The sequence below is a fragment of the Gymnoscopelus microlampas genome, assembly GCF_963454915.1.
Source record: "Gymnoscopelus microlampas genome assembly, chromosome: 22".
Taxonomy (NCBI): Eukaryota; Metazoa; Chordata; class Actinopteri; order Myctophiformes; family Myctophidae; genus Gymnoscopelus; species Gymnoscopelus microlampas.
The window spans coordinates 9,769,287-9,792,006 of NC_139959.1; the positions used below are offsets into that span (position 1 = coordinate 9,769,287).

Here is a 22,720-nt window from a genome sequence, read left to right on the forward strand (position 1 = left end):
AGACGTGTGACGTTTACGACCAGCAAGTTTCACTTTCCTTTTTGAACAAGTGCCTCTGGGGACAGTTGAAATGATTTTCCAATGATTTTGTCCCTGCAGGCAATATTCATATTCAAGTTTAAGTGTACTAATTTGTTCTTGTACTGTTAGGTCTGTCAGTCACTACTAATTACATTTACTCTGTAGTACTGTAAAATGTTGAGGTACTTTTACTTTACTTGAGTATTCCCAATGTTCAATACTTTCACTTCTACTCCACTACATCTCAGAGGCAAATATTGTACTTTTTATTCCACTGCAATTATTTGAAAACTTTAGTTACTAGTTACTTTGTAGATTTGAATTAATTATCAAAAAACATACATTACAACCACTTCAGCCCTATTTAAACTTTGGCTATTTGAAAATAGCCGATCTACAAGTTCATGCGTTGTGAGCTTGTAGATCCACTATTTTCAAAAGATTGTAATATATTTTATACACGTGATACCTTGTGAAACGGGGCATTCTGCACGATGAGTACTTTAACTTTTAGTACTTTAAGTATATTGTGATGCAGCCAACACACAGCCAACAGCCAACAATTTGGTACTTTTACTTGTACATTTTGAATACCAGACTTTTTACTTGTAACAGAGTATTTCTACCTTGAGTTAGATTAATAAATGTGAGTACTTATTCCAACACTGCCTCAGACCAGCAATCAACAACACTGATGTGTCAGCCAGGTATAGTGTAAATGTTACACAGCATAACCAGTTATCAACCATGACTCTCTCCCTTGGAGGAGACTATAGAGCACCTTGAGAGAGAGAGATGATAATCCTGTTTACAAGCTTAAGACAGATCTGGTTTCTACCTGGCTGCTCTGCTGGCACCGTCCAGTGTGCTACTCTATGACCTCATGTTTATCAACCAGGCTGGTTTCTACCTGGCTGCTGGCACCATGTTCAGTGTGATACTATGACCCTGGGTTCTACCTGGCTGCATGGCACCAGTGTGCTACTCTATCACCTCTTGTTTATCAACCTGTGTTCAGCTTTGATAACATAATAGAATCTCTCAACTGTCTAGCTGCTGCACTGTATGTTTGGGGAAAACAGACATTACATCACAATCACACCGCCTACTGGTACACACTACAGTACAACAAAAACAAAAAAGAAATACTACAGTACACCTGTAGCCTACTGTACAGGCTATAATATATATGTGCGACATTACTGTGTTGTAAAATAGTCATGATACAACGCTCTGCAGTGGCCACTCGAAACCAGCACTGATACTGTCGGTGTTCGGAGGATGATGTTGAGTGTGTGCCAAGTTTAAACGGTAACAACTCAATGGCTCCTCCAAATAAAGCTTTAATGTGATGCCATAGGCTACATGATGCGATGCTCTTCGCGTCAAATATTATATGGCATTAGCCTTGGATCAAGACTATCTATCATAGATGTATTTAATCGATGTTTGACATTTTTATATCTGCGATAGTCTTGGGTTGCACCCCCCGAGCGTCCAGGACTTTCACAAATAAATCCCGTATACAAATGTACAAATGCAAAATGTAAGGTACTTACCCGGTTGCTCCAAATGTTAACTAGGCATTCGGAATCTTTGTGCGATGTATTAGTCCATAGTTTTCAATAGATGTGTTTTAATCCCGTCGTGGCCGAACGCCATTTTCCCCCTCGTTTACTTCCTGTTTACATTGAGTGTAATACCGGCTTTCACCGGATGCGCCCCGTCACTACCGCCCATTAAGGAATACAGTGAATTTCCGACAGAATCCGACACAGGCGGGATTAAAACACATATCTTTTGGAAAATACGGACTGATACAGTGAACACAGGTTCCGAATGCCGAGTTAACATCCGTGGCTACAGCGTCAGCACTTTATGTGATTTGTCTGTACATGTACGGAAAGGTACGGGCTTTCCGCGCGGATGTTCAGTGACTATTAGGAGGGTAGAGACCAAGACTATCATAGATACGAAAGTAAAAGTCAGACTCGATAAAATACATCCTATGATAGTCTTGATCCAAGGCTATCCCTCTGCCATTTCAGGGGAGTTATTGTACATTTTAATCGGGTGAGAACGTACCTTCTAGTTGCAGACAGACATTTACCGGTCCTCTCCCTGAGGTAGGCAGACTGTTGTGTTATGTTGACGCCTTCAGTCCACTTTGCGTTACATCGATAGTAGTTGAGACCATGTGACCCTGAACAGCAGCTCTGCTCAGTGCTCTCTGACACTATCTGCACGTGATTGCAATCTAGTCAGCATAACATCCGCGGACAATGATGATGGTGCTGCTGCTTGGTTGGGTTCCTCTGGGACAGTGGTTCTCAACCTGTGGGTTGGGTCCCCACCAGTCTATGGTCCCCACATGATTTGGGGGGTGGGGGGGTGGTCCCCAGATGACAGTAAAGTGACAATTTAAGGACTCTTAAGACCTTTATAATATGAAATGAAAAAATACTATTAGGCTACTGCTCAAAAGTAATCAAACAAACTGGTCAAACATTGGCCAATTGTCAAATAATGTAAGAAAGAGGCACAAATTGTGAACATAGTCGATCTACAAGCTCACAACGCCTCGCAACACGATTATGATTGATACTAATATATACACTATATTTACTATTTATCTGTGGAACCAAGTCACACAAATTGTAATGCCTCAACTCCTACAATTCCAAGTGCTTGTCAGGGTGGGGGGTCCCCAGTTCAAATATGAAACACTGTTCTTCTATGACAGTGGATGGGGGTCCTTGAGATGAAAATTGATTGATTGATTGGTTGATTGATTGAAACCTTTATTTCAGGGAAATCCATTGAGACCAGGGTCTCTTTTACAATGGCACCCTGTGTACAAAGGGACAGACAGAGACATGACATAGACAACATGGTACAACAAGGTACACATTAAATATAATACAATAAAAAGGTTTACAAAATATTAAAACCAAATATTACACCAAGCAGGTGCATATGCCTTCTTCCAATATAAGGTCAGCTAAAAAAACTAAAAATAGCAAAATAAACTAGGACATCTTACTTTTCTTGACTTTTGTTCCAGCCTACATATGGAGCATACATACACACTGAGGGCTGTTTCTCCCAGCTTAGTGGCACCTTCAGCATAACCTTATCTTGAGATCCGGTACCATGAATTGATGTATGGAGTTCTAATAGTTCTGTCAAATACAGTGGTAGTTTGCCAAGTAATGCCTTGTACGTAAACATGGTGACATGTTGCTTCCTTCTAGTCAGGGAAGCCATCTTACTGAGGTGCAAGTATATTGCATTGCACTTCATAATGGACATAAAATGCATACAGAGAGGAATCTTTTTGTATAACCTATTGTTATAGCCAAAATTAAGATGACCAAACATATTACATTTGAATGAGCTATATGCCTCTCAACTGTTAATCCTAGCTGTGCATTAATTCAGCCCTGCTTCATCTCAAGAATGTCTCATGTTTATGCTCAACCTACTGTAGCAACTTCAAAGTCCTTAGTTCCTTTGCAACTTCTGTGTCTGTAAGTGAACTTCCCAATAGCTACTGAGTTATAATGTCACAAGTCAAAGGGTATGTGAAGAGCATTTTATTCAAGCACAAGGTTACAGCAAAACATTAAAACTTATTAAAAGCAAACAGTAGAAGATCGCTATAGGCTTGCTTGTATTATTAACAGACAGAAAACAAAATGTGATGTATCTATTTTTGTGTCATGCACCAACGGTGCCCAGCCCACATGGACTTATAGGACACAACATATAAATCATTGTATAAGTGTACAATATAGAACATAGTAAATACCTATCCTAAAACATAACTCAAGTCTTTCATAATCATCTAGCCCAGTGGTTTTCAACCTTTTTCGCGTCAAGGACCCCCAAATTGACACATATTAGCCCACGGACCCCCATTTGAAAAGACATGCCAGGGACTCAACCATTTAGGTTTATTGGGGGTCCCAAACTACACTGTATCACCATCACCAGTGTTCATTTAACTCTGAGAGTGTACAAATGGAACCAAATGGTTCCATTTGTACACTCTCAGACTTACAGACATATAAGGGTCAATTTGGTTACTAACTATTAATTTGGCTGGGGACCCCCTGGAAGCCCCTCAAGGACCACTGGTGGTCCCCGGACCACTGGTTGAAAACCCCTGATCTAGCCAAACTAAAAAATGAATATCTTAATTCCTCATATAATGGACAGTAAAACAAAAAAATGAATGATGTAAGATTATTATTACACTCTCTGTGCCATATAAGTACACATGTTAGATATTGTCATCACATCATATTATGATAAATGAAGTGGACAATGCAAGTTCAGGGGTTAAGACCACCCTCTACGTCCCCCTGACACCCATTCGCAATCACCACTGCACGAATATACCTGTGTGTGATTGCATGACTCGGCAGTATTTTCTGCTTCACAACCTCCTTTCTCCCCACTCTCCTCATTTCTTCTCAATCCCTCTCTCTCTCTACCCCTCCACTCTCGCCAGAAACCCAAGAGGGCGGAGGACAATAGCTCCAGAGCAGAGCCACGATCAGTGGTGGAAAGTAACGTACATTAACTCAACTCAACTTAAAGGGGAAATCCACCCATTTTCAATATTTAACTATGTCATTAATATAGCATAAAGGAGTTGTGTGGAAATAAGAAAAAAGTTCCCCCCTTTCTGTGTTGCCTTGAACTGGAGGATTGATTGTGGGTTTAACATTGCAAATTACAACATGATGACTCATCATGTTGTAATTTGCAATGTTAAACCCAAAATCAATTTCCCCTTTAAGTACAATTTTGAGGTATTTTAACTTTTTAGTATTTCCAATTTTCAATACTTTTACTTCTACTAAATCTCAGAGGAAATTGTACTTTTATACCACTACAGTTATTTGGAAACTTTAGTTACTAGTTACTTTGTAGATTTATTTGTAGAATTATTATTACAAAACATAGGCTACATTAACCTCTCCAGCCATCTTTAAACTTTGGCTATTTGAAAATAGTCGATCTACAAGCTCACAAAGCGTCGCTATGCGACACGCTGTGAGCTTGTAGATCTGCTATTTTCAAAGCATTTTTTAATCCATTTGGAAACTTGTGAAATGGGACATTCTGCATAATGAGTACTTTTACTTTTTGTACTTTAAGTATGTTTTAATGCCAATACTTTTGTACTTTTACTCAAGTAAATTTTGAATACCAGACTTTTACTTGCAACAGAGTATTTCTACAAGGTGGTATTGATACTACCCTGAGTCTCGTCTCTTCATCGGGTCCCTCACCCGCACTTACACATTCCATTCATGTGTTAATAAATAATTTCGTATTCAGCAGAGATGTGGTCTCTTACTAGTGAAACTAAACAACCCAGCCCAAGCTAAACGATTTCAAAACCAAAACACATCAATCTCACACAAACACAGCTGGTATAATTGCTTGGATTGGAATCATGGCACTGCCTGATCACTCTTTAGGGGAAACTCTCCATTTTCGTTCTTGCCCATTTCTAAGGCTAATTTATACTTCATACTGTAGTAGCGAGTGTCACAGTCAACATGATAAAGTATTGTAGTGTCCCCAGCTGAGACAGGGTTTCCCAGCCATATATCATGCCTGTGTCCATCATTGTTCTGTTATTGTGTTATTATTTGCCACAAGGAATGTGTTGGGGTGATTTATTTGTTATTGTGATTAATGTTGTTAATTTATGTTCATGTAGCCATTTTCTTTGTGTGTGCATTGGGGAAACAGTAATCAATAGGGGAGGAGGGTTGGTTTTGGTGATTTGTGTGTTGTTTGCCACAACTAAAAGAGCATTCCTATTAGAGTTGTGTTATTGAATCCACAGTTCCATTACGTTGGTGCCGGAAGTGATGTCAAACCTCGAAGAAATCACTGGTGTCCTCCAGCATCTTGGCCAGCATGTCAGTAAAGAGGCAGGGAGAAAGAGAGCAAGTTGGACATAGTATTGTATAGTACTTTTACTTTTGGTACTTTAAGCACATTTTGATGCCAACACCTTTGTACTTTTACTCAAGCAAATTTTGAATACAGGACTTTTACTTGTGTACTGTTTCTACATTGTGGTATTGATACTTTTACTTAAGTAAAGAATGTGAAAATGTGAATGAGTAGGCTACTTCTTCCACCACTCGCGATGACTCCTCGTTGGGAATCACACTGCTGACTTCCTGGCTGTTTTCTTTTCTTTTCTTTTTTTCCCCTTTTTCTTTTTACCAATTGTCCAATATCGTATCGCAAATGTGTATCGATATGTTCCTACAGATGTCCAGTAAAACGAGTAGAAGCAGACCTGTGTGGCCACTGTATGAATGACAGCTGGACGCAAGCTCAAACAGCAGCCATCTCCAAGCTACAGTCGAGTTCAACTGCAACCACAAACTGTATTAGGCTCCAGCTGGTTTAGCTCACTGGTACTTGCACAGCATGGATACTGTCAGGTCGAGCTACCCCCTGAGAGGTTTGGGCCCACAAATGGATTGGACCTCGTACTGTGTTATCCAAACTGTTGTTGGGCCATAAGGTGGTCATACATCAGGACCGGTTGACATCTTACTGGCCCCTAAGTTGTCATACAGAAGAGGACCGGGTGGAGGGCAGGCAGAGAGCTTCACCAGAGCTTCCAAGCCCTGGGAATGCGAAGAAGTGTCCATCTCGGCACCTCTGGGACTTTGTTAGGGTAACTGGGACAGTGAAAGCCCGTAAGCGGGGCATGCCTCGGGGTGCATGTGTGTCCATTATGTGTTATTATTATGCCATGGGGAAAGTGTTGGGGGATTTATGTGTTATTGTGTTTATTGTTGTTAGTTTATCGTTGCTATCGGGCAGAAACCTGCTATCCCCATATTCAAATTGTTTGTGTGTTTTCGTAAATTAATGTATTACTTGATCATACTACAGCATCACACTAACATCAAAAGTACCACACACAAAAGTGTGTGTGTGTGTGTGTGTGTGTGTGTGTGTGTGTGTGTGTGTGTGTGTGTGTGTGTGTGTGTGTGTGTGTGTGTGTGTGTGTGTGTGTGTGTGTGTGTGTGTGTGTGCGTGCGTGCGTGCGTGCGTGCGTGCGTGCGCGCGTGTGCGCAAGTGCGTGTGTTTTGGGGAACACTGATCAATAGAGGAATTTGAATGGGGCACCCACATTTTCTGTTGGTTTTGGTGTTTGGTGTGCTGGTGTATGGTGCTGTTTGCTACGAGTATTTCTATTGAACTGACGGTTCAATAGAGTATGAATTAGCCTTAAGTCTGTGTTCCCTGTTTATGCCTGTGTCTCAGTTGTCTCCTCAGCATCTAGTAGGAGCATTTCTGTGGTCTCCTGCATCACGCCAGAAACAACTAATATGTCCTCCTCTCCAACTTCCGAGGTGTTGGGTGCAGCAGCCTCACCTTCAGCTTCATGTATCACATATTCCTGATCCTTTTTCTCGACAACTTTCAAGGCGTTGGGTACAGCTTCACCTTCAGCCTCATGTGTAACATCATCTTGCGGGTCCTTTTTCTCTACTTGCTCCTTGTTTCCCTTTCTTTCTGCTTTGTCCTCCACTTTCTCCATGGGAGGAATCGCCAGAATGACGGATCCTACAGTACAGTGCAACAAAATGGTTTTAAAGTGACTCTATATCATCTTAATCAAAAAGTTAACATCTGTAGTAGAATTATTCATCATGTGGACAGGAAGGAGACAATCCATGTATATTATGATACACAATTAGATGTTTGATATGTACACACACACACACACACACACACACACACACACACACACACACACACACACACACACATGCACACACCCACGCAGGCACACACGCACGCACACACACGATGCTTGAGCGCTGTCATCTCATCACTCACCCTTCCGTTTCTGCACTTTCTTTCCTGTAACTGGGGTTCTCTTCTTTTCTATTGGGGTATTTGGGCCATAGTGTACATTCCCATCGTCATCAGTCAAATATGAAGTCACTCCCAAGTCATCTGAGCCCTCTGTAACGATCAGCTGACAAGGAACAATTAGATTTTTAGATGTGATCACATAATGCAGGTGACTTCAAATGTTATGTGAATGATACTGTACATAACCTACCTCATTTCTTCAGATCTCTGTTGTAATAATAATGATATCCATTAATAGATATATTATGTAGCCTCTATAAATTCCTGTCTCGCTATACTGTAGTGTATACTGCACTGTATATCTCTTGACACATCTTGACGTTATACACGCTTCATATGTTTGATATACTGCTTAACATCCCTTATTGCAATCACAAACATCGGTCAGACGATCTTTATATAATCCATCACATATTGCAAACATGTTTGAGTGATCTATTTAGTCCTGTGACTTTCTAATAATGTAAGTGAAATAATGTAATTATATATACGAATTCATCTAAAACAATGGTGTTCATTTCCTCTGTGATTTCTATTATGAATGCTCCCCAATTACATCATTAGTTTGGTAAACCACCTGTCTTTCTATAATAATAAGATCCTCTGTTGATGTCACATCATTATTTATCATTATTAACGTAACTAGACCTAATTTCCAAGTATGCCCCAGTGTAACAGTAGGGCAGACCATCTGCTCTGATATGGCTCAGATACCACTCACTGTAAGTTCAGTGACACATCAATGATTTGCAATGCAACGAAACCGTCACAATACACTGCAGAGAGACATTGCAGCGGTCTGAATTTCCCCCATTGCAGGTTGGTGCAGTTTTAGGATTCTGTTGCAAGTTATTGAAACTCCTCGCATCGTGAATCATTGGTGTGAGCCTGGATTTAAGCCCTACTTGGACCATAGGAAGACGATCTTTTAAATTCCTCCAATACATTGTATACCTGTCTGACACCATCCTGCATTATTGCAGATTGAGCCATTGATTGACTGTGAGTGTACAAGATCTGTCAGACACAATCCTGTCCTCTGTGTCATACTTTTCAATTAGTTGCTGCTGACTTAATCCTTTGTTTGCTTTAATACCATTCTAACCACATTCATACACACCAATTAACCTTTCTGGTCAATGACTCTGAAAAGAAATGGGGTCACAAACATAACTGCTGCCTGCTCAAGTGAGTTCAGCTCAGCATTCCTCACCTAGAAGTTTTGATGTATAGATACTAATAGTCATGCAAAATCCAGTGCTGTACCGTTTCCATAAGAGTGTCAACATTAGACACATGAAAATACTTCAGTCTCCATTGTGAGTCCTGTGGTGCCATCTGATGAGGTTGAACTGGGCAGGTTTATACCTGACTTTGTATACTTTGACCACTCTGCGTAAGCGTGATAAGCGGGTAGGGCTTATCATAAATGACTGGGAGCTATTGAGTGTCCTTTAATGTTGGTGTTCAGACAAGACCAGAGATGAAATAAGATTAGATTTCATTAGGTGAGCTACATTTAGTTTGCTCTATTTGCAAAGGACAGGAAGCTAACTGTGGGTCTTGGGGTTGACTTTCACTTTTGTTTCTTTCTTTTTTTCCTATTTTCTGTGTGAAACATAATGAGCCACACTCTCAGAGTTAAATGAATGCTGTGTGTTGGCCATGATGTCAACAGAAATTGCAACACATGAGGGGAATACCACTCATTTTCAACAATCAATTCTCCAGTTCCAATTGCAACACATGAGGGGAATACCACTCATTTTCAACAATCAATTCTCCAGTTCCAGGCAACACAGAAGGGGAGGGGACCTTTGTCTTATTTCCACATAACAGCTCTAAGGTATATAAATTACATAGTTGAATGTTGAAAATGAGTGGTAATTCCTCTTTAGTGAATATGGAGTAGTTGATTGCATCTATGCAGACATGGGTCTGCAACTGGAACGACAGATAGCAGTGACAAAAATGGTAATAAACAGCTTAAAGTTCAGACACGCAACTGTGGGTTGTTGTTGCCAGACACCGAGACTGTTTTGGAATTAAGGCTTCCCCATTGACCACACACACACACACACACACACACACACACACACACACACACACACACACACACACACACACACACACACACACACACACGCAGTGTGTAAAGTAACTAAGTACATTTAGTCAAGTATTGTACTTAAGTACAGTTTTGAGGTACTTTTATTTGTACTCCACTACATCTCAGAGGCAAATATTGTACTTTTTACTTTACAAATATTGTACTTACTATTAACCACTTCAGCCCTATTTAAACTTCAAGCTCACAACGTGTCGCGATGCGACGCGTTGTGAGCTTGTAGATCTGCTATTTTCAAAAGATTACAATACATTTTATTTTATATATATGATAGGCCTACCTTGTGAAACGGGACATTCCGCATAATGAGTACTTTTACTTTTGGTAGGCCTACTCTAAGTACATTTTTGATTCCAGACTTTTACTTGTAGCAGTATTTACATTTCTACATTGCAGTATTGATACTTTTACTTGAGTAAATAAATGCACTTTTCCACCACTGAAGCTAAGTGTATCCCAGCATGGCTGGATGTGCTGCCTGATATCCAAACAGGAGAGCACAATTAGACTATTGGAAACACTGGCCAATCAATTAACCCTGGCACTGCTTCCAATCCCATAATTCACCCCCCCCCCCCCCCCCCCCCATCCCCATCAGAGTTCACAGAACAACTGAAATTGCACAAAAGTGAAGAATCTGTTTCCTCACTAGACCCTTCATATACCATTGGTCCATGCCCATGTGCAAGTTCAGATCGATTCAACCCACTGAGAAGAAAAACTCAAGGACGGAAGGAAGGAAGGAAGGAAGGAAGGAAGGACAGACAGACAGACAGACAGACAGACAGACAGACAGACAGACAGACAGACAGACAGACAGAGGTTTCCTCATTTTATAGTAAAGATAGTAGAATGACAGTTATATGGGTACTAGAGGGTTCAAAACAGTGAAAGAACTCGAGAGGAGGTGGTGAGGGAATACATGCTCTTTTATTAGTGTTCTCAAGAGACAGGGGGCAAATGAAGTGATAGCAGTGAACAGTGATGTCAAATTGCTAAATAAATCACAGAGGCATCATAATCACTTTAAATGAGAGGGAAGGTGACAAAGCAGCAGAATCATGAACACAAATATATGTGAAGCCAGGTGATGTCACGAACCAAACGGTGATAGTGAACAACTATCACTAAATGAGAGTGGGGAGGGAGGGTGTAGGGTGGTGATTACAACAGACAGAAACAGTGCAGGTGATATCACAATCGTCCGTGGTCATTGTGAAGGAAATGGGACACACAAGAAACACTGGTAGAATCCATTCAAAAATTGCACATTACAGGAGTCCTCAGTTTACACTTGGTTCATTATCTTTCTTATGACCCCCAGTACTACTGTATCAGTACGTTCTTTGGGCAGTTTAACCTCTCACTTCGCATATTGCAGCAAATTAATACAAACATTCACATCTCGGCCTGCCCCTTTGAAACTTCGCACAAACAAAAAAATTGTAACAATCACATTTTTTGGTGGGCATAATGTTACAAAGTGTCATTGCTTTAAAGCAGACAGTGAATTTGACACTAATGGACAAATAAATAGTGTACACAAAGGTTACATTCTGTTTGAATAGTCTAATCTTGGCCACTCTTTGGATGCCTCTCTGAACTCTTTGGACATTTCATTTAATTTCAGTTCAGATTTGAAATGTACATCACCCCCAGAGTTACTGCACCCTTACGGGTAAATCTTTTACACTTACAGAGTTAAATTGACAGTACAGGACTTTGCAGTGTACACAAACAAAATGGTGTTTCTTCAGTGGTTCTTTGGGGTGGTTGAGCTACTAATAGGTTCCCCTATGATTATGAGCCAAAGAACCACTTTTGGTGCTATTTAGCTTAGCGTGTACACTATCCAAACACCTCTTATCAAATCCTCAAGTTTCTTTTTCTTCTTCTTGATTTTATACATATTTACGTCAACGATTTTTGGACCGCCTTTTATTTTTTCTTGGCGGGGGCCTGCTCTCCTTAGGTGGAAAAGACACTTACGGTGAATTCACTGCTCTCTGTGCCGTACTTGTTCTTCACCAGGATGCTGTACTTGCCAGAGTCTGCCTGGTTCACCTTGGTGATGGTGTAGCTGGCGAACTTGCCTGACTCAAACTTCAAGAGGTAGTGGTCGTCGGACACCATCTCCCTGTCGTTCTTCAGCCAGGTGACCTCTGGCACGGGCTCACCCGAAATGTTACAAGTGAGGTTCAGGGCCTGAGGAGATAGAAACCGCATAATAATAACCCGTAATATTTTCATAGTAACGATGGCTATGTTTCCATGTTGTTGGGCATTTCACTGGAGACTCACAGTGAGAGAAGGATTGATTATGGGTACATTTGGTTATTATTGACTGCCCTGTTACCTCCATTTATAAACAAAAGACTGAATTTAACCACTTAAACCGTCTACGTCTAGAATTCAGACCGGTAACTCAAATGTAATTTCCTAATCAGATTGGAGTCGGATTGGTTTTATGCAGTCTGAACGAATACAAGATCGCTCGCCCCAAAACACGCTCGCCCCGGGTCAAATCCGGCGACCTCGGAACGGTCGCCACCAGATATTCCTAAACGTAACCTCAGTAAAACTATGCCGTATTCCTAAACGTAACCTCAGTAAAATATGTCTAAACCTAACCTTATTCCTAAACTTAACCTCAGTAAAAAAATGGCTAACCCAAAACGTATTCCTAACCTTAACCTTAGTAAAAAAAAATCACGAACTGTGAGCGTTCCGGTTATCGCCTGAACAAGGCTCTGGAATGTGGTTCAAATATAAATTTAAAAAAACAGTTTTCATGTGTTTTTCTGCTGTTCAGACTTCCTAAAACCAATCTTATTCCAATATGGATAGGCCAAACATCTGATTTGGCTCTGTTGGATCGCTTTGTCTGTATACACCAATATCTCTATGTCAAAAATAGCATACAAGCTCACAACGCATTGCCATGTGACGTGTTGTGAGCTTGTATAATCATCTGCTACTTGTGGCTAATGTTCCCTCCACAATATGGATGCAGGGGTTCAGGTGGTTATATTAAGTGATGTTTCTCTCAACTGAAGCAGCATACCTTGCCCTCCTGTATGGTGACCACATCAGGCAGGCCTCCTGCAACTCGAGCACGATCTGAAAGAAACAGCAATGAACTATGAATTGAGCTCATGAAGGATGTCTTTTTTCCTGTGATTTAATACATAGTCGCTGTCGGGCAGAAAACTTGTATCTCCATATTTAAACTTTTTAGGATTAGTTTTTCCGTAACGTTATGCCCTACTTTGTCATACTACAGTGTCACACAAAAGTAGCAAAGGGAGCGGACACATCGATCTACAAGCCCACAACACATCGCATGTATTTTTTGTTTTTTTTGTTTGTTTGTTTAGTGAAAGCGAAAGTGGTTAATTCCTTCTGTAGATTTTATAAATATTAAAGCTATGAAATGTATTAATGAGCTTGTGACTAAATCATAACTACATTGGATCCATTGGAACGCAGGTAATTCTTTTCCATTTTCTAACAGTTTTGGACATACAAGGTTTCCACCCAGCAGCGACGATATATACACAACTATATTGTTACTGTCGGGCAGAAACCTCCTATCTCCATATTCTGATATTTGTGCTTTTTTTCGTAAATGAACGCACTACTTGATCACACTACAGCGTCACACAAAAGTATCAAAAGTAGCAGATCCACAAGCTCGAAATGCGGCACGAAGCGACGGGTTTTGAGCTTGTAGATCTGCTACTTTTGCAGAGGTTCAATGCAGAAGTACTTACTTCTCTCTGCCATAGCAGCAGCTCTGATGATGGGGGAAAAAGACAGACAGAACAAGAAATACAGTTAAGAGTCAGGATTTGCATTCCTACTTCTCTGTATACTTCCTCAAGGGCGATACAATAACACTCATAGAGAACAACAGTGAGAAAGTAACAATACAATATAACTACACTAAATGATGGACAACTCACTTGAGTCTTTGGAATTCTGCGAACGCGTCATCATACGCTGCAACGCAAAAACAGAGCATTGGTACAAAGTGATTATCGGTTAGAAAATGGCATCATGGTTACCCTTGGTTCAAGGGTTCAAGGTGTTCCTTCTTGTTACATCTTGTGTACACGTACATAAGAGTAATATTATTGTTCTGGTACCAGTGGTTCTCAAAGTGGGCTCCAGGGACCCCCAGGTGTCGTTGGGGTTGGTTCCAGGGGGTCCCCAGCAAAACTAGTTAACACATCATCACAATCATCACAAATAACCACTTGGCATGTTGGTGATTAAAAAATTGCAGATGTACAAGCTCACAGCGTGTCACTTTGTGCCGCCCTGTGAGCTTGTACATCTGCTATTTTTGAAAGATTTTGATTTACTTTTTACACAAATGTTCTCTTCTGAAGGTCCCTGAAACAAAACCTTTTCAGATGGGGGTCCGCGGACAAATACATATCAATTTGGGGGTCCATGACACAAAAAAGTTTGAGAACCACTGCTGTATTATACAACAAGAGGAAAAGGGGGGTGGGTAATCAATAAAGTTTGTAGACGTCCACCACGATGCCTTGTGCATCCATCCGCAGTGGTGGAAAAAGTACTCAAATTCTTTACTTAAGTAAAAGTACCAATACAGCAATATAGAATTACTCTGTTACAAGTAAAAGTCCAGAATTCAAAATGTACTTGAGTAAAAGTACAAGAGTATTGGCATCAAATGTACTTAAAGTACCAAAAGTAAAAGTACTAAATGTTTGAAAATAGCAGATCTACAAGCTCGCTTGTGAGCTTGTAGATCGGCTATTTTCAAATAGCCTAGGTATAAAATAGGGCTAAAGTGGTTAATATATGTTTCATTATATCTGAAAAGTAACTAGTAACTAAAGTTTTAAAATAATTGTAGTGGAGTAAAAGTATAATATTTGCCTCTGAGATGTAGTGGAGTAGAAGTAAAAGTATTGGAAATTGGAAATACTCAAGTAAAGTACAAATACCTCAAAATTGTACTTAAGTACAGTACTTAAGTAAATGTACTTCGTTACTTTCCACCACTGCAGCAGACTAATGGAGATGGTCTCACCTTGGCCTGACAACTCAACTGTCCTCTTCAAACCACCCTTTCCATCATGGAACTCGATGGCATATTTGCCCGTGTCTTTCTCTGTGGGCTCTGAGATCTGCAGCCACAGCTGCTCACCCACCACGCCGCTCTTGATGCGATCGGTGAAAGCTATGGCGGAGTCCCTGCAACAATACAAACAATACAGACACATTATGTGATGTGGCAAACACATTATGACAAGCACACAAACAAATCGTCTCTGTCGGGTGGAAACCTCATCGAAAATAGCAAAAGTAGCAGATCGCGCCACGCTTCGAGCTTGTAGATCTGCTAATTTTGATACTTTTGTGTGACGCAGTAGTATGATCAAGTAGGGCGTTCATTTACGCAACAAAATCAAATAACATACAGCCATACACTCTAAAGTCCCGACTGCTCTGGGATGAACGTTCGGCAAAAAAAAATGCACATCTACAAGCTTGAAGGAGGAAGAAACATTAAATGCTCTCACACTTTCATGTTTCTTTCTTCTTTTGTTTCATCATTAAGATGGTTATGGTCAGGGTGTCACATTGGCACTTTCAATGTGAAGTAACTGTTACTCAGTGTATTCAAGTTCAAAATAGTGACTTTCTTTAGTACTATTACTTAATAATATCTAAGTAAAGTAACAGTAATTCTACTTGAGTAGGATATTCTATAGTCCTCTTCTATAGGCTATTTTTTGGCTAAAGTACAGAGACAACTCAGTCTATTGGGTTTAATTGGTTAACATACTTGGATTGCCAGGTCACTTGGAGTAAATCATTATAGTAGCTGACAAAGGTGTAGAGTCGAATGCCATGTTCTGTACTTGTGATCTTCAGTGGGGTGGAGGAATTGGCTGGAGAAACACGTAGGGAATTAAAGTTTTGTTATGGATTAGAGAAACATCACACTGTAATGAACAAACGGTGTTGTAGTAATGGATATTTGTCATTCTTACCGATGACACTGAAAACTTCGTTCATCAAGTCTTTGAAGCCTTGAAAAGAACAACATTTTTGATCATTATTAATAAGTATGCGCTATATTAATGTAAATACTGACTTGTACTAGTGCAATATATGGTTGACATGGTTACCTTGATCTGTCAAATTCAACGTGGATTTGTCCGTTCCTCTGTCGTCCTTCAAAATAACCTCGTATACACCAGCATCTTTCTTGGTAATCTGGAAACAATAGCAACATAGTGAACATACAGTAGAGAGTCACAACCAACACTAAACCTAGTCTCGAAAATATTATTTGAATTCTACAGAAAAGACAAAGCTTTTCTATCCTGCTATGAGTGCTGCAGGACGACACATATATAGGACTCAAAAGGCAAAAAAGCTTGACAGACAAAACAAACACAACTAAAAGCACTCTCAGGCAAAACCAACTAATGGCCACATGGCCAAACACAAAAAGATTGATAGAACGGATCCCAACTTTAATTCTTCTCCGGTTTATGTCGTCGAATTTGTCCACGACGTCTGTGGCAGTGGCTGCGGCAGAGCCACTCTGTGAAATGGAACAATATTATGTGATGTTATGTTATGTTCACAGGAACATATAGGCTGGAAGGCTAGAATGTCATATCACTGCCGACGTTGACAGACATTTGGTGACACTGGCACACTGAGATGACGATGAGTTTTGAGGGACAGGATAGGAACAGATATACAACAACACTAAAAAAAAGGACAGATTAAACAGAAAAGATAGAACATATAGATGTTGACACTGTGTTTTAAATCAGTTGGGTTGGTTTGATTTACATGTAAAAAAAATAAAACACTGTCACAATGTATTCAAAAGAGCCTTTCTTGTGATTCCTTAATAGTGTTGGGGCGAACTAAATAAAGGGATAGTTCTTGTAGTTAAATTGATGGTAGCAGGTTGCCCTGAGCGTTGTCGATTAGAACGATACCTCTCGTGGAGCCCTAGTGATTGGGGCTGGTAAGATGAAATCAGGTAGAAGAGTAAATGGTTCGTAAGGCCTTCACTCTTTCTTAGTTAGTTATACTTAATAGTTACTGAACTGGAATATTTCTGATCTGATCTTCCCTGCCTCAACTCAACCTTACGTGGCTGGTAGGTATCATTGTCATGATGTCATCCTACACGTTCGCCATATAAGGACGACCCTAGAGCATAGCCGTTTCGTTTATCATCCAAGTATGGATGCTTAGGAGGTGCCGGTATAGAGGACACCTCTGTAACAAATAGTATAATGTAAATTTGAACACAAGATCATTTTCCTCTTTAACTTACACCAGCAAGGTCACTTATGGACTAGAGGGGCAGGGTGGAGTATAAAATCCGTAGTGATAACAACACTCAGGATTTTACTGTGTGGATGGATGCCCATGATATGTGAAGAACATGACACAAACACGTGTGAAAAGAAGATGCGCACAGTTCACACTTATCCCATTTAGACCTGGAACCCCATTACATAACTATACCTTTCAAGCCGGGAACCCCTTTTGGGGTTCTTGTTGCTATGTACAGTATATAGCATAGCAACATCATTTTTTTTGTAATTTGTGAATAAATATTTGAAGTTTTTCAGAAAACTTGGGTCAGGATTTATAAGGCGTTTTTAAAATTGGCCTCAGGTCTAAATGGGTTGTATAAGCAAATTAATTCACATCTTTGTACGATTGTACAAAACAGATATATACAGGTATATACACAGTTTCACACAAAACCTTCTTCTCCTCATATCCCTTACAGTACCTGAGCAATCTCCAGTTTCAGCACTCCCTCTGTGAAACCAAGCGTCTCATCTGCCTTGATCTCACGGCCATCTTTGTACCACAGGGCAACAGTCTCCTTCTTGATGTTGCCAACCTTTAAGAAAGGCAGTAATGTCACTTAAACTTAAACATTATTATTATTATCTGGGTCTTGTGACCATGTCTATGTCTATGTTCTTGTTTATGTATGTTTAATATGTTTTAGAGTTCTTATTATCTGCTGTAGCATAAATTGCCCAGTTTGGGACATATTAATAAACTTGACCTTGACCTAAGGTGTATGACAGAATAATAGTAAATATATACTATATATAAATGATATATTGATTTTAAAGGATTATACAGCCCAAAACATTTAGCTTCTCACCTTGCATTTCAGAATTACACAGCATTCTGCGGTCACCTCGTAACTCAAGTACTCGACAAAGTGTGGTCCTGTGACACGAAAGGCAGTCATTACCACCCGAAACTGACAATCAAAAGTGGTTGTACACTTAATTCCATGGCACATAAATAAATGCCATTGTGATTGTCATACCTTGCTTCCTGTGCCATTCTTTCCTCTGGAAGTCTGATTCCTTCTGCAGTTGCTTGAACACTGGAAGTAAAAAAAACAGTTGATGATGTTTGGTTTTTGTGATGAATTGTAACTAATAGTGTGGCCATTTGGCTAATATTTGTAATGGAATCCTAGGGGGACAGTTGTACTGTTTACACAGAGTGCTTTTACTGCCCTCTAGTGCTAAACTGTAAGTTCACCGCAACAGTCAGTTGTGTTGAGGTCTGTTTTACTAAATACTGTATACATTACAGTACTAAACGTAACAAGCTTAAAAGTGCATGGAAAAAAACTATAAACACAAACATTACACTTCAAAGTGTAGTAAGGTTATATACTCAAAGTCACATGGTGTCCTGATAGACTATTCAGGAGGTTTTTCAGGCCAAGGACCCCTTATCTGAGATGAAGATTATAGAGATGAAGCAAGGACCCCATGACTCACTGACTATTATTTCATTTATTTCAGACCTTTAACCATTTACTGTAAACCCTCAATACTTAGTAAACTTGACCGTTGGCTCTGTACTTGGTCTGCTCCTTTTCCCCTCTACACCAAACCTCTTTGCCGAAAATAGCCGATCTACAGTATGACCCGATCTATATCTCGTAACTCTGACCCCTGTTGAAGACCCCTGGATTATATACCACACAGAGACAGCAGGATAAATGGTCAACTAGCAGCATGGTGAGTTGGAGTGTGAGATTGTGACAGATGAACTTACCATCTCCAATCAGCACCAAGCTGGACTGGTTGGTGGCTTTCCCGTCCTGCATCTGGAAGGTGAAGGTTCCCTCGTCTGCTGCGGTCAGAGTCTCCATGATCAACTCAACCACACCTGTGTTTTTGTCAAAGTTCATCTTGTATTTCTGCAAGAAACAACAACATCAACAAACATGTTTACAGATTGCACTCTCATATTATCTGCATTCTGCAATACTTAGATCAGGGGTCTTCAACGTTTTTCAGGCCAAGGACCCCTTAACTGAGAGAGAGATGAAGCAAGGACCCCCCCCCCCCCCCCCCACTACATATTGTGTAAAATTGTGTCAGCTTTCGTAGATAGTTCATAGACTTGTTTGACAGCACTGTCATCAGTGTTGGATTCATGTTAATGTGAATTTTCAGACCACTTAAGACCCTCAATACTTAGGAAACTTGACCTTTTGATCTGTACTTGGTCTGCTCTTGTTTCCCTCTACACACCAAACCTCTTCCCCGAAAATGGGCGATCTACAAGCTCACAACGCCTCACAGCTATTTTCGCGTAATGTTCCCCTCAGAATAGGGATGCCTAGGGGTCCTGGACCCCCTGTTGAAGACCCCTGGCTTAGATATTGAATGCAGTAGGTTATGGATTGATAGGATAATTTTTTCATATATTCCTTTCATGCTCTCGGACCTCTCCCTGGGAGATAAGGTTGTCGTTGAACACGTAGTCAATTTTGCCGTTAGCCGATATCTTCTCTGCCTGGAGCCAGAAACGAACTCTGCCCTTCTCCTGTAGTTCCACCGCCAGCTCTGTCTTCAAGGGAATAACTGGGAAGAAGATGGAGGAGAGGGGATTGGAGACCAAACATGAAGAAAAGTTAGACTCGGGACTAGGGATGGGACGTTAATCGTTATTATCGTTTATCGTGATAAAAAAACAATCACAATAATCGTATCGCAGAGATTTAAATTTATAGTGAAATTGTCCTCCATCACACACTAGGATGAATTAGCTTTTGTTGAGCTGCACATTCCACTTGAACCCAATATACATGATAAAACGAATCTGTAAGAGTGCATTTACGCTCTTATTTCACTCTTCGCCATAAATAGCAGATCTACAAGCTCACAACGCATCATGTTGCAACGCGCTGTGAACTTGTAGATCGGCTATTTTTGGTAATGGTTCCCCCCAGAATAGGGATGCTGATGGTTCAAGTGGTTAATGAAATTTTAAGATAATAATGATAATTGCAATTATTTTTACCACAATAATTGTGACATGTAATTTTCATATCGTCCCATCCCTACCCGGGACACATTCTAGGAAAGGAGAAGCTAATGGAACTCAGTGTGGGGATACTCACTGGGGAATTTGTGGTCATGACTGATCTCCAGCAACTTTTTCAACTCTGTAAAAGATGGTAAAACATAAAAAAAATAAGAGTGTGGAAATCATCAGGTCAAGAATATGTACAGTACAAGAATAGAAGAGCTTAATTCCAAAATGCAACATTTTTGGAGTAGAACGTGTTACCTGACGATGTTGATTTCTCAATATTTAACAAGAATAAGTGCTGTTAAAGACTTGATGCTGCAGATAAAATATACATGTAATGTATTACTTCACATTTTGTGAAGTGCAGATAATTATGCTTTGTACCATAACACCCCAGTAACTACTAGCTGGACTACGTGATTTGGTTGGTGGTGGCTGGCAATGTAACGCATTATAGAACCGACCTTAATATAAAGTCTTACCGACTAAGTCCTACTAACACTACTGTACAGTACATACCCTCATCTGACAGAGTGTAGCTGGCGGAAGAACCATCGGTGTGAGTAACGAAACACGCGTAAATTCCAATGTCCTCTACATCAGGAGACGCAAAAGCCAGTTTGGACCTATGGGGATAATAACATCACAGTTATGAACCACGTTAGTTTGAACCTATGAGAATAATAATATCACAGTGATTAACCATGTTAGTTTGAACCTATGAGAATAATAATATCACAGTGATTAACCATGTTAGTTTGAACCTATGAGAATAATAATATCACAGTGATTAACCATGTTAGTTTGGACCTATGGGGATAATAATATCACAGTGATTAACCATGTTAGTTTGAACCTATGAGAATAATAATATCACAGTGATTAACCATGTTAGTTTGAACCTATGAGAATAATAATATCACAGTGATTAACCATGTTAGTTTGGACCTACGGGGATAATAATATCACAGTGATTAACGGAGTTAACCCTATTTTGGACATGACATTATAGGTAAATATTTTCCGTAACAATTGCTTTTTCCCCCAAAAAAATAGCAGATCTACTGTACAAGCTGCACAGTTTGTAGATTTTCTATTTTCGCTATTTGTATGACAAAGTAGGCTATACTGTTGCAGAAACCTCTTATCCCCAATGTTTTAAATGGCACATTTACAAGCTCACAATCAGCTATTTCCAAATAATAGCTGATGTTTATGGTGGTTCAACTGATTTTGCTGGGGACCCCCTGGACCCTTAGGGGCAAATTAACGCCCTACTTGATCATACTACAGCGTCACACAAAAGCATCAAAAGCAGCAGATCTGCAAGCTCGAAACGCGTCACAAAGCGACACGTTGCGAGCTTGCAGATCTGCTACTTTTGCTGTTTTTGAGTAACAGCTTTGGACATATGAGGTTTCCACCCAACAGAGACGATATGAGGTCCAATGCTGAGCAAAGGACTGATTGAGTCTCCATGAATACTACTAAGTAGTAAACAAACTCACGTGTTTCCCTTGGTCGTGACAGCGACTCTGGTTGATTCTGTGATATCCACATAATCTTTAGACCACACAAATGCAGAGTCTGCGGTGATCGCACCGCACTCAAAGTTCAGAGATACCACGCCGTCGTCATCGACTACCACAACGATCTCCTTGGTGCCTGAAATGCCAAGAAAGAAAGTGATGTTGACTCTAGAAATAAAGTCACTGACAAAGTTGTAAATACATACTGTATACATGTCCATATATTTAATAATAGCTTAATAGAATTTAGCTGTATAGCATTACATCTATTCCTGCAATTAATACCAGTACTACAGCTGCTACCGTGATGAAACGATAACCGGAACGCTCGCCCCAAAACACACTCGCCCACATTCTTTCCCCGCGGACTGCTCCCCCACATCTCCCTTGTATTTGTTTTATTGGGACAAATACAAGGAGGATTGGGACGAGCGTTCTTGTATTCAATACTATTACTGTTCTACTACTACTGCTGCTACTACACCACGTATAATAATAATAATAGTAATAATAATAGTGACTTTCACACATTTTCTAAGCCCATCTCTTCATACCTGGTTTTGTCTGGGCCAGGACTGCCTCTGTGGTTTCAGAGGTCTTTCCTACACCAGCCTTATTCTGAGCACGCACACGGAACACATACGACACTCCCTCCTTCAGATTCTTAATCTGTGGATGAAAGATAACATAGTTTAGATCAGTGGTTCTCAAAGAGGGTTCA

At 40.2% G+C, this 22,720-nt stretch overlaps 1 protein-coding gene across 12 annotated transcripts in view; it reads right to left on the reverse strand.

Moving 5' to 3' along the window:
* Window positions 1–4,820: 4,820 nt before the first annotated feature.
* LOC311039264 (myomesin-1-like) overlaps window positions 4,821–22,720 on the reverse strand; it is a 47,224-nt gene continuing 29,324 nt past the window's right edge. For 3 of the 12 annotated variants that reach the window (XM_084049007.1, XM_084049003.1, XM_084049011.1), the window contains 20 exons: window positions 22,554–22,668; window positions 21,979–22,135; window positions 20,990–21,096; window positions 20,559–20,603; window positions 19,883–20,019; window positions 19,205–19,349; window positions 18,459–18,518; window positions 18,288–18,355; window positions 17,901–18,014; window positions 16,608–16,679; window positions 16,258–16,345; window positions 16,120–16,158; window positions 15,912–16,017; window positions 15,153–15,316; window positions 14,050–14,086; window positions 13,858–13,880; window positions 13,149–13,204; window positions 12,074–12,289; window positions 7,918–8,059; window positions 4,822–7,641 (listed from right to left, as the gene is read on the reverse strand). In XM_084049007.1, coding sequence (XP_083905133.1) covers window positions 7,322–7,641; window positions 7,918–8,059; window positions 12,074–12,289; window positions 13,149–13,204; window positions 13,858–13,880; window positions 14,050–14,086; window positions 15,153–15,316; window positions 15,912–16,017; window positions 16,120–16,158; window positions 16,258–16,345; window positions 16,608–16,679; window positions 17,901–18,014; window positions 18,288–18,355; window positions 18,459–18,518; window positions 19,205–19,349; window positions 19,883–20,019; window positions 20,559–20,603; window positions 20,990–21,096; window positions 21,979–22,135; window positions 22,554–22,668 — 2,211 coding nt within the window. In that variant the 3' untranslated portion in view covers window positions 4,822–7,321. Of the gene's footprint in view, window positions 7,642–7,917; window positions 8,060–10,992; window positions 12,290–13,148; window positions 13,205–13,857; window positions 13,881–14,049; window positions 14,087–15,152; window positions 15,317–15,911; window positions 16,018–16,119; window positions 16,159–16,257; window positions 16,346–16,607; window positions 16,680–17,900; window positions 18,015–18,287; window positions 18,356–18,458; window positions 18,519–19,204; window positions 19,350–19,882; window positions 20,020–20,558; window positions 20,604–20,989; window positions 21,097–21,978; window positions 22,136–22,553; window positions 22,669–22,720 lie in introns of those variants that run through there. The other 9 variants (XM_084049005.1, XM_084049004.1, XM_084049010.1 and 6 more) reach the window with 8 other exon arrangements.